Raw genomic sequence first — 12,650 nt, forward strand, 5'->3', positions numbered from 1 at the left:
ATGTTAAATATGTCATGAATTTGTAAAAGGGAGGTTGGCTAGGAGTGTTATAGCCCATCCCTTAAAAATGATTTGCTTTAAAAGGCAACACTTCCACAGAGGAACAAACACCCAAAAACATTCTGCTGCAAATGACTCTAATTTATAAATAAAGACGACTCTACCAATGCTCAACACCCCTCTTTACTTATTGGTCACAGGGAACACGGAACAGAATGTTATTGGGACAGCTTTGGGTAACACGATCCCTACTTCTTTGATCAGTGATCTCTACTTGTCATTGATGAAGCATGTCTCTCAAGTCTTAGCTCCCAAAGTAGTTTTGAAGTGGAGACTTGCTGGCATGGGATTTGAAACCAAAACAGACAGTGATTCTACTCCCCTCTTCAAGAACATAGGCACAGGAAAACATCACACCTCCTCTACTTTCCATGCACTCTTCCCATTCCAACTATGCCTGGGAACACCACAGTCATATCAGGAGAGATCTGTGGAGGCAGCCGTCTCAAACGTGTCAAGCAACTGTCAGTCTAAGGATTTAGGTGTAGGACATAGTACCTCTGCCTCCCATTCAATTGTGAGTTCTCTAATTTACAATGGAACTTGATTGCTGGAATCTGGAATAGCCTAATGGTGCCTTTGAGCACACATAGTTAAAGGGGAGGCAGGCAGCAGCAGACTGAAGCGCCAGACGAGAAGTTCATCATTGTTATAGGGAGGGGAAGCCTAGCAACACTGAACAATGGAGACTGGGAATGGAACTAGTGGGAAACGAGTTACCATCTCAAAAAACACTTACAGGAGTGGTATGGCCTCTGTCCTACTTACCCATGTTGTACCCATAGGGCGACTCAGTGGCTCCATCTTGCAGGCTAGCCAAGATCTCTCCTTTGCCCACGTCGCTGTCCCCCACCAGCAGAAATTTCAGCAAGAAGTCATAGGCTTTCACTGGGCTGCCCACGTGGCTCATCCTCTTTTTCCCTTACCCCCCGAAAAAAATCTCTCCAGCTAATCAGCTCCCAGAGCCCATCACGGGAACCCAGGAGGAAAAAAAGTCACCGTGGGAGCAGCAGCAGCAAACAGCAACAGGAGACAAACAGAGGCATGTTCAACAGCGCCGCCGCTCAGGGCAGGCTGCAATGGGGCAGGGGGCGCCAGCCACGCACGGGGAAGGAGGTAACAGGTGGTGCAGGGCTAGATACTGCGACATGAAAACGCATCTGGTGCCAGGGACCGGTCTCAGCCTGCGTGGCCTGGGGGCACTCGCTACAGCCCAACTCCGCACAGGCACGGCGGGCTGGCTGCTGTATCACAACGCCGGCAGCAGCCAGGGAGATGCGGACGCGCACCCTATGGCGCTGGGGGTCCAGCCACCCCCTGCAGCGGGCTGCGGGTCGTTACCGAGCAATGGGGACACCCGTCATGTCGTGACAGAGGAGAGACAAGCGTCTATCGCCTCAGGGGCGGCGACCTATCAGGGAGACGGGCCGCTATTACAGGGGGCAGCCGCGGGGGGGGGGTGGCCTTTGGCAGGGAAGGGTCACGGGACAAGCCCGGGCCAGAGCGGGATCCAGTCGCGGGGCTCCAAAGTGTAGGTGCGCGACGCCCCGTCCCGGCGCCACCGCCCTGGCTCCCCAGGGGATCGGGGGAGTCGGTGCCCAGCCCGAGCCGGAGCTCGGTCCCTCCGGCCGCGAGCGAAGCGCGGGTCTGCGTTTCGCGCCGTTCCTGGCCGCGATCCTGGGTCCGCGCTGCCTCCCCTCAGCGCAGCGAGTTCGGCACTGCAGTGGCACTGACTCTCTACCCCCGCTTTGCCCCAGCACGCAGCACCGTGACAGCAGCCCCAGCCCCACCCAACTCGGCTCCCATTGGTGCCTGGGGATCCTGGTCCCCGCCCTCCTCTTCTTCTATTGCAGCACTACGCTAATGGCCACGCCCACCTCCTTTTCCATTGGGCAACGGGTCTCCCAGCCTGGCCCGCCTCTTCTTCTATTGGGATATCGAAACCCTCAGCCCCGCCTTGCTCTTTTTCCATTGGGGGCAGGGTCTTCGGAATCCCGCCTCCTCCTGTTCCCATGGGGGCACAGCGGCTTAGTTGCTAGGCTAGTTCTCCCGCGCTATTGATGCTGTCGCCCGTCGATCACGGATTTCCACGCCCCCTGCAGGGGCGGGGCGGCCTGTTTCATTGAGAGTAGAAAGAGAAGGAGTACTTGTGGCACCTTAGAGACTAACCAGTTTATTTGAGCATAAGCTGTCCTGAGCTACAGCTCACTTCATCGGATGCTCAGGAAAGCTTATGCTCAAATAAATTGGTTAGTCTCTAAGGTGCCACAAGGACTCCTTTTCTTTTTGCGAATACAGACTAACACGGCTGTTACTCTGAAACCTGTCCCTGAGAGTAGAGTTTTGGGAGTATTTAAACTGGAGTAGGGGCCGTGGGTTCGAATCCAGCCCTCCCCCCTAGGATCCCAGCCTACTCCCGTGCCCGCGATTTGAGGCTGCAGGGGGGGCTGATCCCACTCACAGAAAAAGCTGGGCCCCATGGAACTGCGGGGTTTGTGCCTGCGACCATAGAGCCCTACCCCCAGAGCTGGGCAGTGCAGTGACCACGTGGGCAGCAGCTGGCCCTGGCCATTGGGAGTCTCTAAACAGAAACTGTGGCATGAGGCCTGGGCAGCCATTGGTCCTGTCAGTCCTGATCCTGTGGGTACGACTCCCGAAGGGCTGGGTACTGGCTGCTTTTCTGAGCGCCTCCCACCACAAGTGTGACATATTACCCCTGTGCCCACCTGCCCATCAGGTAGGGTGACCAGATGTCTCTATAGGGACAGTCCCAGTATTTGGGGCTTTTTCTTATATAGGCACCTATTACCCCGCACCCCCATCCCAATTTTTCACACTTGCTATCTCGTTACCCTGTCCTCAGGTCATTTCAATGAACACGCCCTAAGAATAACATAACAAGGAGCCCACTGGTTTTAGGAGGCAGGAGACCTTGGCTCTGTAACCCAGGCTGCTGGCCTGCTCACATCAGGACTGAATGAGACCCAATGGCTCTCCTTGTTCACACCTCAGAAAGCGCATGTGAGAATTAAGTGTGTTGGGATGTCAGCATAAGAGGCATTTCTACCTTTCTAGGGACATTGGAAGGGATAATGAGCAGCAATGTACCCAAGTCAGGGAGGAAGTCAAAGGAGTGGTAGCTTCAGGTCCATCTACAAATTCAAAGTAGACATTAAGAAAATTCAGTTTTTTCACTGACAGAGTTTGTCTAGAGATGGTTCCCCTAGAGGCTAGAATTGTTAATTATTTATATAGTGCTATAGGTGATCCTGGCACAAATAAGCAAGGTCTCTCCCTACAACAAATGTCTATCTTTGGCTATAACTGATTGCTTGGCAGGATCTTATACCATCAAATATGTACGCACCAGAAATGCGTCACTAACTTAAATAGAATGGCTGGGATTCTATGTAAATTATTTACAAGTAATATTAGTTCTTAGACATAATGCTGTTTGTTAGTATACTAAGGTAATCAATCGTTAGAAATTAATGGTTTCATGGAAGAAACAAATCTAAAAGGGTGTTTAGCTCATTGCTATGGTCTGGCACTGAAGAGTCAGCACTAAACATAGATAACAATGGGCACAAATGGAAACTGGAATGAGGATTTTAAAAAATAGAAGTTGTTTAAAGCTGCCTGTATTCAATTGAAGTGTGATTTTATCAGATCTCACAGGCTTAGGCTGGGCTGGGCCAATAACAGACCGCCAAACAAAATCTTCATGTGGCTGAAAAGAGTGGTTGTAGTATTCATTTTGATTCAGTACTGAAACAGTATCTCACCAAGGTACTACAGGACAGTATGGTACTGGAAGTGTCATGCTGTGGAATGAGTGCTCACCCTCATCCTGCCCCCATCAGTAATATAAACTCTGCACATCTACCATTAGAGGTTAGCATTAGTGCAGCTAGATTAGTGTCACTAGACCAATGCAAACAAACAAACAAACAAAAACAGAAGTAGATAAAGCCTTACTGTTAAAATTGTAGTTTTATATTGTTTGTTTGCAGCATTTCATAGCAAATACGTACAGTTTTGACATGTTCATAAATCCAGTAGCATTCAATATAAACATGTTTCTCTAACATGCAGGACAAATATAGAACTGCGTAGATGGCATAAAATATATATTTTTAAAAGCAGTAAGACATACAGTTGCATTAGAGGTGATATTAAGATAATAACAGGTTTCAGAGTAGCAGCCGTGTTAGTCTGTATTCGCAAAAAGAAAAGGAGTACTTGTGGCACTTTAGAGACTAACAAATTTATTTGAGCATAAGCTTTTGTGAGCTACAGCTCACTTCATCGGATGCCCACAAGGACTCCTTTTCTTATTAAGATAATAAGGGCTTTGGTAAACACAACAGCATAATGCTGTGCAACTACAAAATATAACAGCATACAAAGCCCTTTGAACTAGAAAAACAAGGAAATCTTGTTTTGCTCTGTTTTGTTTTGTTGGAAACCTAAGCATCATTACCAAAAGCATATTGCTGTTGGGAGGAGCAGCACATACAGCCAGTCAGGGTTTACTCTGGGTCATCTCCCTTATCATACTTTTTATTGATAACAAAATAACTTTCTTCACTGCTAAATCCTGTGCACATAGGTATAGCAGAAAGCCAGTCTATAGGAGCTGTATTTCAAAGCTTCACCGCAGTCTTGAACCAAACTATTTAATTGCTTGTTTAACCCCTTTGGATTAGATGCACCCAACCTTTGCAATGCATACACCTAAAACAGCAACTTCTCAAGAGCACAGGGTTTACATTTAGGCCCGTTCCTGGGTAGTTCTGAGTGCCTTCACCTCCCATTGATTAAAGTGGAAATTGAAACTATCCAGCATCTTACAGTGTAGGATTCATAAAGGTTTATGCGCTTGGCAACATTCAGGGCACACCCGGAGTGTTGCGTAGGAGTAGTGCACACACTGCTCCGTCCAAGGGCATCAACCTTGGAATCTCGCCAAGATGACATGAATCGTGGGAAGCCTCTCAGGACTGGGCTCAAGGCCCGAGAGCAAGGAATGCGGTAGATAGAAATTGGTAAATAAGAATGTTAAACAAAGCCAGTGTATTCCTTTTATCTGTTGGAGAATGTAATGCGCCGGGGGGAGAGAGAGAGAATAAAGGGGAAGGTGGAAAGCTGACAGGCAGAAGCCCGTTAGCAGAGACCAGCCTGCTTGCTTGCTAAAAGCTGTGTTCTGTCTTGTCATTGAACCGCCACATTACAGGACTGGGCCCTTCATTTGTAAATACATAATAGGATTATACCATTATACTGGTCCTGTAAATAATTGGTTTAAATGGATTTTACTTCTAATTTACACCTGTGTAAATGAAAGAAAAATCTAGGCTACTTTGACAGGAGATAGGTGTGTGACACACTAAAACTGTCAGATATAAGTAACAGCAGAGCTCTGTAAGGTATGGAAGACAAGGATGAGAAGTTTAAACTTGATGTGGTGAAAAAGATGGAGCCAATGGAAGGATTCAAAGGAGTGACATAGACCAATAGTATTTTCACTGTATTTTCCACTGCATGCATCCGATGAAGTGAGCTGAAACTTATGCTCAAATAAATTGGTTAGTCTCTAAGGTGCCACAAGTAGTACTCCTTTTCTATAGACCAATAGGTAAGTGATAATGTTTTAGCAGCCCCGTTTGGAATAGAGGAGAGCATTTAGGTGTTGGGGAACGGGGTGATTTACATTTGTACAGTACGCACAGACTAGCGAATGGTAAGGGTTAGCAGGCTCAAAATTAAACATGCAACTTTTTTTGGTAATATTTACAAAGGACATGAAATTCACTGTGTATAGACACATACCTCGCCATGTGTATCCATGTCAGTCTCTAGGGGCATACAAATGTGCAGATGTGTTGTTGCACGATTTGCAGAAATAGGAATATTCAGAGATATTTTACCAGCTTTCCAGTTAGTAACATTCAGTTAGAATTATTTAAAAGAGACGAGTTACTCTATAGCACTCTTTGCTCAAGTTTTGGCTATCCGCCCCAATCAGAGGAACACAACTGGAAGCTGAGGTCTGAAAACTGGCCAACTTAAATTCACAGTAACTTTTGTTTTCAAACTTATTTTTTTTAAATATACGTATATCAGATTTCCATAGAAACTTCTAACACTGTGAATGACTCTAGACCATTCCATGACAATGTGAACATAGTACAACCGCAAACATTTGTGTTTGTAATATATGTGCTTTTATTTCTCTGACCTGGCACAGAATACTGCACTCCTGTCTTTCATTTTAAATCAGGAATTTTCATTTAGCATAATCACTCAGATGATAGTTATAGCTCTGTGTGCTCCATTCATTACTTTATAGACTCAAAGTTCTTCTGAGAGTATTGCAAATTAGTTTTCTGCAATAAATTCTAGTTTCAATGGTCTGATAATGTGATCTTTGGCTTAATGCATGAGCTGACTGGGGAACTTCCTCATATAGTAGCATGTTGCTAGAACTACTGCTTCTATATGTATATGTGAGAAGTGTACTGTTTTTTCCAGCTGTTCTATGTGTCAGATCATGTATTTCTAATGTTTAAAATTGAGCTAACAGACATTCTGCTGTCTTGGTAGTTTTCAATCTTTTTGCTATGCAGGCAACTTTCTGTGCTGGCTATAACACAACACTGGAAGCAGGAGACTAGTGTTCTAACACTAACTTGTTTTGTGATCTCAGGCAAGTTATTTCTGTTTTCTGTGCCTCAGCGTTCCTATCTTTAACATAAAGGAAAGAAATTACTTACCTAAAGTAAAGAGGTGTTCTGAGGTCTAAACCACAAATGGCTGTAGAATGTTTTGAGATCCTCATATGGAGAGTGTTTTACAAATGCTATTAGTTATGATAAATTATATACATTACATGTAACAATTGTGTGTGTAGTTTCTGTTTGTTTTTTATATAGTGCTAAAACCTTCATGCTGGTGGTAATCTGTTCATTCCTTACATTTCTTCAGGTTTTGTTATGGCAGACAGCTAAAGGAAGGACAGCAGCTAAATTCTTGAAGTGGTAGAACTGATGGTTAAATTGTACTTCACTGGATTTTTACTGTGTGTTGAGGTTGTTTAGCTCATTATGAAACATTGTAAAAAATATGAAAATAAAATACTAAAAATAATCATTTTTATAACAGGCAATGGGAAACCTAGTGGGTGGGTTCTGTTTATCTATTCTAGTCCTTACATTTGCAGTGTTTGTTTTTCAATTGTTTCTAAGCTATAGCAATAAAACTTACACTTTTCAAATGTTTATTTTGATGTCAAACTATGAAGCACTGGAGTGTTTCCCTTTTCCTGAATATTTCCACTTACCTTTGACATTTACTTGTAATCATGTTTGGAACAAATGCTTGGGATGAACCCAGGTTTGTTTTGCACAGCAGTTCATAGTTACACGTTACACAGGAACTAGTGGACTAGGAATACGCCCACGGTTCCTTAACCCATTAGTCGTTGTAAAAAAACGTAAATGTAAAAAAAGATGTTTTAAAAAAAACTTCTTTTTTTTTTTTAAACATCTTATCTGCTAATCCACCTTAAAGTATCCTCATTGCCTGGTTAGCAACAGTTGAAAATAATGGCTTTAAAAACAGGAGAGGACATAAAAAAAATTCCCCAGATTATATATTATTTTATATGTAGATCAAGTCAGAACAAGTCTGAGTTGCAAAAAAATTAATTACCTACAGTTCAAGATAAAAGAATAACTCACAAACATCCGATGAAGTGAGCTGTAGCTCACGAAAGCTTATGCTCAAATAAATTTGTTAGCTTCTAAAGTGCCACAAGTACTCCTTTTCTTTTTGTGAATACAGATCAACACGGCTGCTACTCTAAAACCTGTCACAAACATTGATTTCCAAAAGTGGCAGCTTTGCAATAAATCCTTTTGGTTTATTTTTTTCCTTTTGTTATGAAAAACTCAAACAACTGTCCTGTTAATTACCATGTGCAGTTTCAGAACAGCAGTCTCCCTATTAGAAGTGAGTCAGAACATGAAGATTTTATCTAAACTTCTCACCAAAATGTGATTTGGAAAGAATGGAACCTAATGAGGCAGGGTTTGTCACACATGAAATGGACCATGAGACCAATGCCCAAACCAAACTACTCTAATTTAGACAGGGGGCCAGGGACTGGACACAAAGGGGTGGCAAGGTGATATCTCCTCTCACCAGTTCCTGCACTGACTGCACCTCAGACAGATAGGTCTTCTGACTTCGGTCCCACTTTCATTAACATTCTGCCTAAACGATACCTTTAGAAGGCTGCAGAGAGTTAGAGTGTTACTAAGGCCTAGATCCTGCAAACACTTATGCATGTGCTTAACTTTACTACCATGAGTAGTATGTTCGCAGAATCAGGGTGTAAGTGCTGAGTCATTTGATTTTCTGCTTGTTTGTTTGCTCATAGAGCTAGTCAGAAGCTATGGCTACACTAGAGAGTTTACAGCAGTGCAGCCGCACTGCTAGTGCAGATGTTCTAAGCCAATGGGCGAGAGTCTCCTGTCGACTTAATTAATCCACCCACAATGAGGGGCAGTATCTATGGCTATGTCTACACTACGAAATTAGGTTGAATTTATAGAAGTCGATTTTTTAGGAAGCAATTTTATACAGTGGATTATGTGTGTCCCCACACTATGCACTAAGTGCATTAAGTCGGCGGAGTGCGTCCACAGTATCGAGGCTAGTGTTGACTTTCGGAGTGTTGCACTGGAGGTAGTTATCCTGCAGTCTCCACTGCCCATTGGAATACTGGGTTAAGCTCCCAATGCCTACTGGGGCCAAAACATTGTTGTGGGTGGTTTTGGGTACATGTCGTCAGTTGCCCCTCCCTCCGTGAAAGCAATGGCAGACAATCATTTCTCGCCTTTTGTCCATGCGGGTGCCATACCACTTTCAGCAGATAGAGCAGTAGGACTGCAAACCATCGTCCTCATCCACAGCTTCTGCTGCCACTCTGCTCTCCTGGTGGTCTCACAGGGCCACTTCCGCTGCAACTCTGCTTGGCTGCTCTTGTCTCATCATACCACGGCAAGCGTGCAGCCCACTCAGCTGTTGTGTCCTGGCAGCAGACAGTGCAATAGGTCTGCAAAACTGGTCATGCAACCAACGCTTCCCCTGCAACTCTGCTCTCCTGTAGACGCCATACCACGGCAAGCATGGTGCCCGCTCAGATCACCCCGGCAGTTATGAGCATTGTCAACACCTTGCGCATTATCATGCAGTATATGCAGAACAAGAACATGCAAGAGGAGGCGATGGCAGCGTGGTGACAAGAGTGATGAGGATACGGACACAGACTTCTCTCAAAGCACGGGCCCCAGCAATTTGGCCGTCCTGGTGGCAATAGGGCAGGCTCATGCCATGGAACGCTGATTCTGGGCCTGTGAAACAAGCACAGACTGGTGGGACCTCATAGTGTTGCAGGTCTGGGATGCTTCCCAGTGGCTGTGAAACTTTCACATGCATAAGGGCTCTTTCATGGAACTTTGTGACTTGCTTTCCCCTGTCCTGAAGCGCAAGAATACCAAGATGAGAGCAGCCCTCACAGTTCGCAAGCGAGTGGCAATAGCCCTCTGGAAGCTTGCAACGCCAGACAGCTACTGGTCAGTCGGGAATCAATTTGGAGTGGGCAAATCTGCTGTGGGGGCTGCTGAGATCCAAGTAGCCAATGCAATCACTGAGCTGCTGCTATCGAGGGTAGTGACTCTGGGAAATGTGCAGGTCATAGTGGATGGCTTTGCTGCAATGGGATTCCCTAACTGTGGGGAAGCGATAGACGGAATGCATATCCCTATCTTGGGACTGGACCATCAAGGCAGCCAGTACATAAACTGAAAGGGGTACTTTTCAATGGTGCTGCAAGCACTGGTGGATCACAAGGGACCTTTCACCAAAATCAACGTGGAATGGCTGGGAAAGATACATGATGCTTTCATCTTCAGGAACTCTGGTCTGTATGAACAGCTACAGCAAGGGACTTACTTTCCAGACCAGAAAATAACCATTGGGGATGATGAAATGCCTATAGTTATCCTTAGGGACCCAGCCTATCCCCTAATGCCATGGCTCAGGAAGTCATACACAAGTACCCTAGACAGTAGTCAGGAGCTGTTCAACTACAGGCTGAGCAAGTGCAGAATGGTGGCAGAATGTGCATTTGGACGTTTAAAAGCACACTTGCACAGTTTACTGACTTGGTTAGACCTCAGGGAAACCAGTATTCCCATTGTTATTACTGCTTGCTGTGCACTCCACAATATCTGTGAGAGTAAGGGGGAGATGTTTATGGCAGAGTGGGAAGTTGAGGCAAATCGCCTGGCTGCTGATTATGCCCAGCCAGACACCAGGGCGGTTAGAAGAGCACAGCAGGGCGTGCTGTGCATCAGAGAAGCTTTGAAAACCAGTTTCATGGCTGACCAGGCTACGGTGTGACAGTTCTGTTTTCATCCTTGATGAAAACCTGCCCCCTTAGTTCACTCTACTTCCCTGTAAGCCAACCGCCCTCCCCTCCCCACTTTGATCGCCGCTTGCAGAGACAATAAACTCGTTGTTTCAAATTCATGCATTCTTTATTAATTCATCACACAATTAGGGGAATAACTGCCAGGGTATCCTGGGATGGGTGGGGGAGGAGGGAAGCACCATGTGGGGTGGGGGAGGAGGGAAGGACAAGGCCACACTGCACTTCAAAACTTATTGAATGCCAGCCTTCTGTTGCTTGGGTAGTCCTCTGGAGTGGAGTGGTTGGGTGCCCAGAGCGCCCCCCCGCCCGCATTCTTGGGCATCTGGGTGAGAGGGCTATGGAACTTGGGGAGGAGGCCGGTTGGTTACACAGGGGCTGCAGTGGCGGTCTGTGCCTTTCCTGCGCCTCAACCATACGCTGGAGCATATCTGCTTGGTTCTCCAGTAGTCTCAGCATTGCATCCTTCCTCCTCTCATCATGCTGCCACCACCTTTCCTCTTGATCCTGCCACCTGTCCTCTCGCACATCCCTCCTGTCCTCGCGTTCATTTTGTGCTTTCCTGGACTTTGCCATTGTCTGCCTCCATGCATTCTGCTGGGCTCTTTCAGTTTGGGTGGACTGCATGAGCTCGGAGAACATTTCATCGCGAGTTTGGTTTTTTGTTTTTTTTTCACCTTCTTATCTGCGCTAGCCTCTGGGATGGAGATGCTAGTGGCAGTGTTGAAACATTTGTAGCTGTGGGAGGAAAAAATGGGAGAGTAAAATTCAGAAAGACACATTGGCCATTTAAAAGGACGGGCTGATGTTTTCAGGTTAACATGCAGCAAACCCCCCCCCCACACACCCCCAATTCTTTGGGATGATCGCTTCACCCCTCTTCCTGACCGTGTGGCTAACAATGGGGATGATTTCTTTTCGGCTACAGGCAAACAGCCCAGCAGGAACGGCCACCTCTGAATGTCCCCTTAATAAAATTCCCCTATTTCAACCAGGTGACCACGAATGATATCACTCTCCTGAGGATAACACAGGGAGATAAAGAACGGATGTTGCTTGAATGCCAGCAAACACCGGGACCACACGCTACCGTGCTTTCTTATGTAATGATTCCAAACTCCATACTACGGGCCTGGTGTGGTAAAGTGTCTTACCATGGAGGACGCAATAAAGCTGCCCTCCCCAGAAACCTTGTGCAAAGGCTTTGGGAGTACCTACAGGACAGCTTCATTGAGATGTCCCTGGAGGATTTCCGCTCCATCCCCAGACATGTTAACAGACTTTTCCAGTAGCTGTACTGGCCACGAATGCATCCCAAGTCTTCAGGTCAAACTAATCATTAAACCCGCTTGCTTTTCAACTGTGTAGTATATTTACAAAGGTACACTCACCAGAGGTGCCTTCTCTGCCTTCAAGGTCTGGGAGCCCAGGTTGGGAGGGTACTGTCTCCAGGGTGATCAACAGTTCCTGGCTGTTGGGGAGAACAGTTTCTCCGCTTGCCTGGTGTGTGCTATCTTCAACCTCCCTCTCCTCATCATCTTCCTCGTCCCCAAAATCCTCATCCTTGTTGTGTGAGACTCCCTTGCAGGAGTCCATGTACAGGTGTGGGGTGGTTGTAGGGGCACCCCCTAGAATTGCATGCAGCTCATCATAGAAGCGGCATGTCTGGGGCTTTGATCCCGAGTGGGCGTTTGCCTCTTGGATTTTTTGGTAGGCTTGCCTGAGCTCCTTAAGTTTCACACGGCACTGCTGCAGGTCCCTGTGATAGCCTCTGTCCTTCGTGCTCTTGGAGATTTATTTTTTTTTCAAATATATTGGCATTTCGTCTTTTGGAACGGAGTTCTGATAGCACGGATTTGTCCCCCTATACGGAAATCAGATCCAGTACCTCCTGTTCAGTCCATGCTGGAGCGCTTTTCCGATTCTGGGACTCCATGGTCACCTCTGCTGATGAGATCTGCACGGTCACCTGTGCTGATCAGCTTGCCACGCTGGCCAAACAGGAAATTAAATTCAAAAGTTTGCGGGGCTTTTCCTGTCTACCTGGCCAGTGCATCTGAGTTAAGAGCGCTGCCCAGTGGAGCACTGCGGG

At 46.2% G+C, this 12,650-nt stretch overlaps 1 protein-coding gene across 3 annotated transcripts in view; it reads right to left on the reverse strand.

Moving 5' to 3' along the window:
* RAB40B (RAB40B, member RAS oncogene family) overlaps positions 1-1,436 on the reverse strand; it is a 65,293-nt gene extending 63,857 nt beyond the window's left edge. For all 3 annotated transcript variants that reach the window (XM_074970635.1, XM_074970634.1, XM_074970636.1), the window contains exon 1: positions 829-1,436. In XM_074970635.1, the coding sequence (XP_074826736.1) occupies positions 829-970 (142 nt within the window). In that variant the 5' untranslated portion in view covers positions 971-1,436. The remainder of the gene's footprint in view (positions 1-828) is intronic.
* Positions 1,437-12,650: the final 11,214 nt, after the last annotated feature.

Source organism: Natator depressus, chromosome 14 (genome assembly GCF_965152275.1).
Source record: "Natator depressus isolate rNatDep1 chromosome 14, rNatDep2.hap1, whole genome shotgun sequence".
Taxonomy (NCBI): Eukaryota; Metazoa; Chordata; order Testudines; family Cheloniidae; genus Natator; species Natator depressus.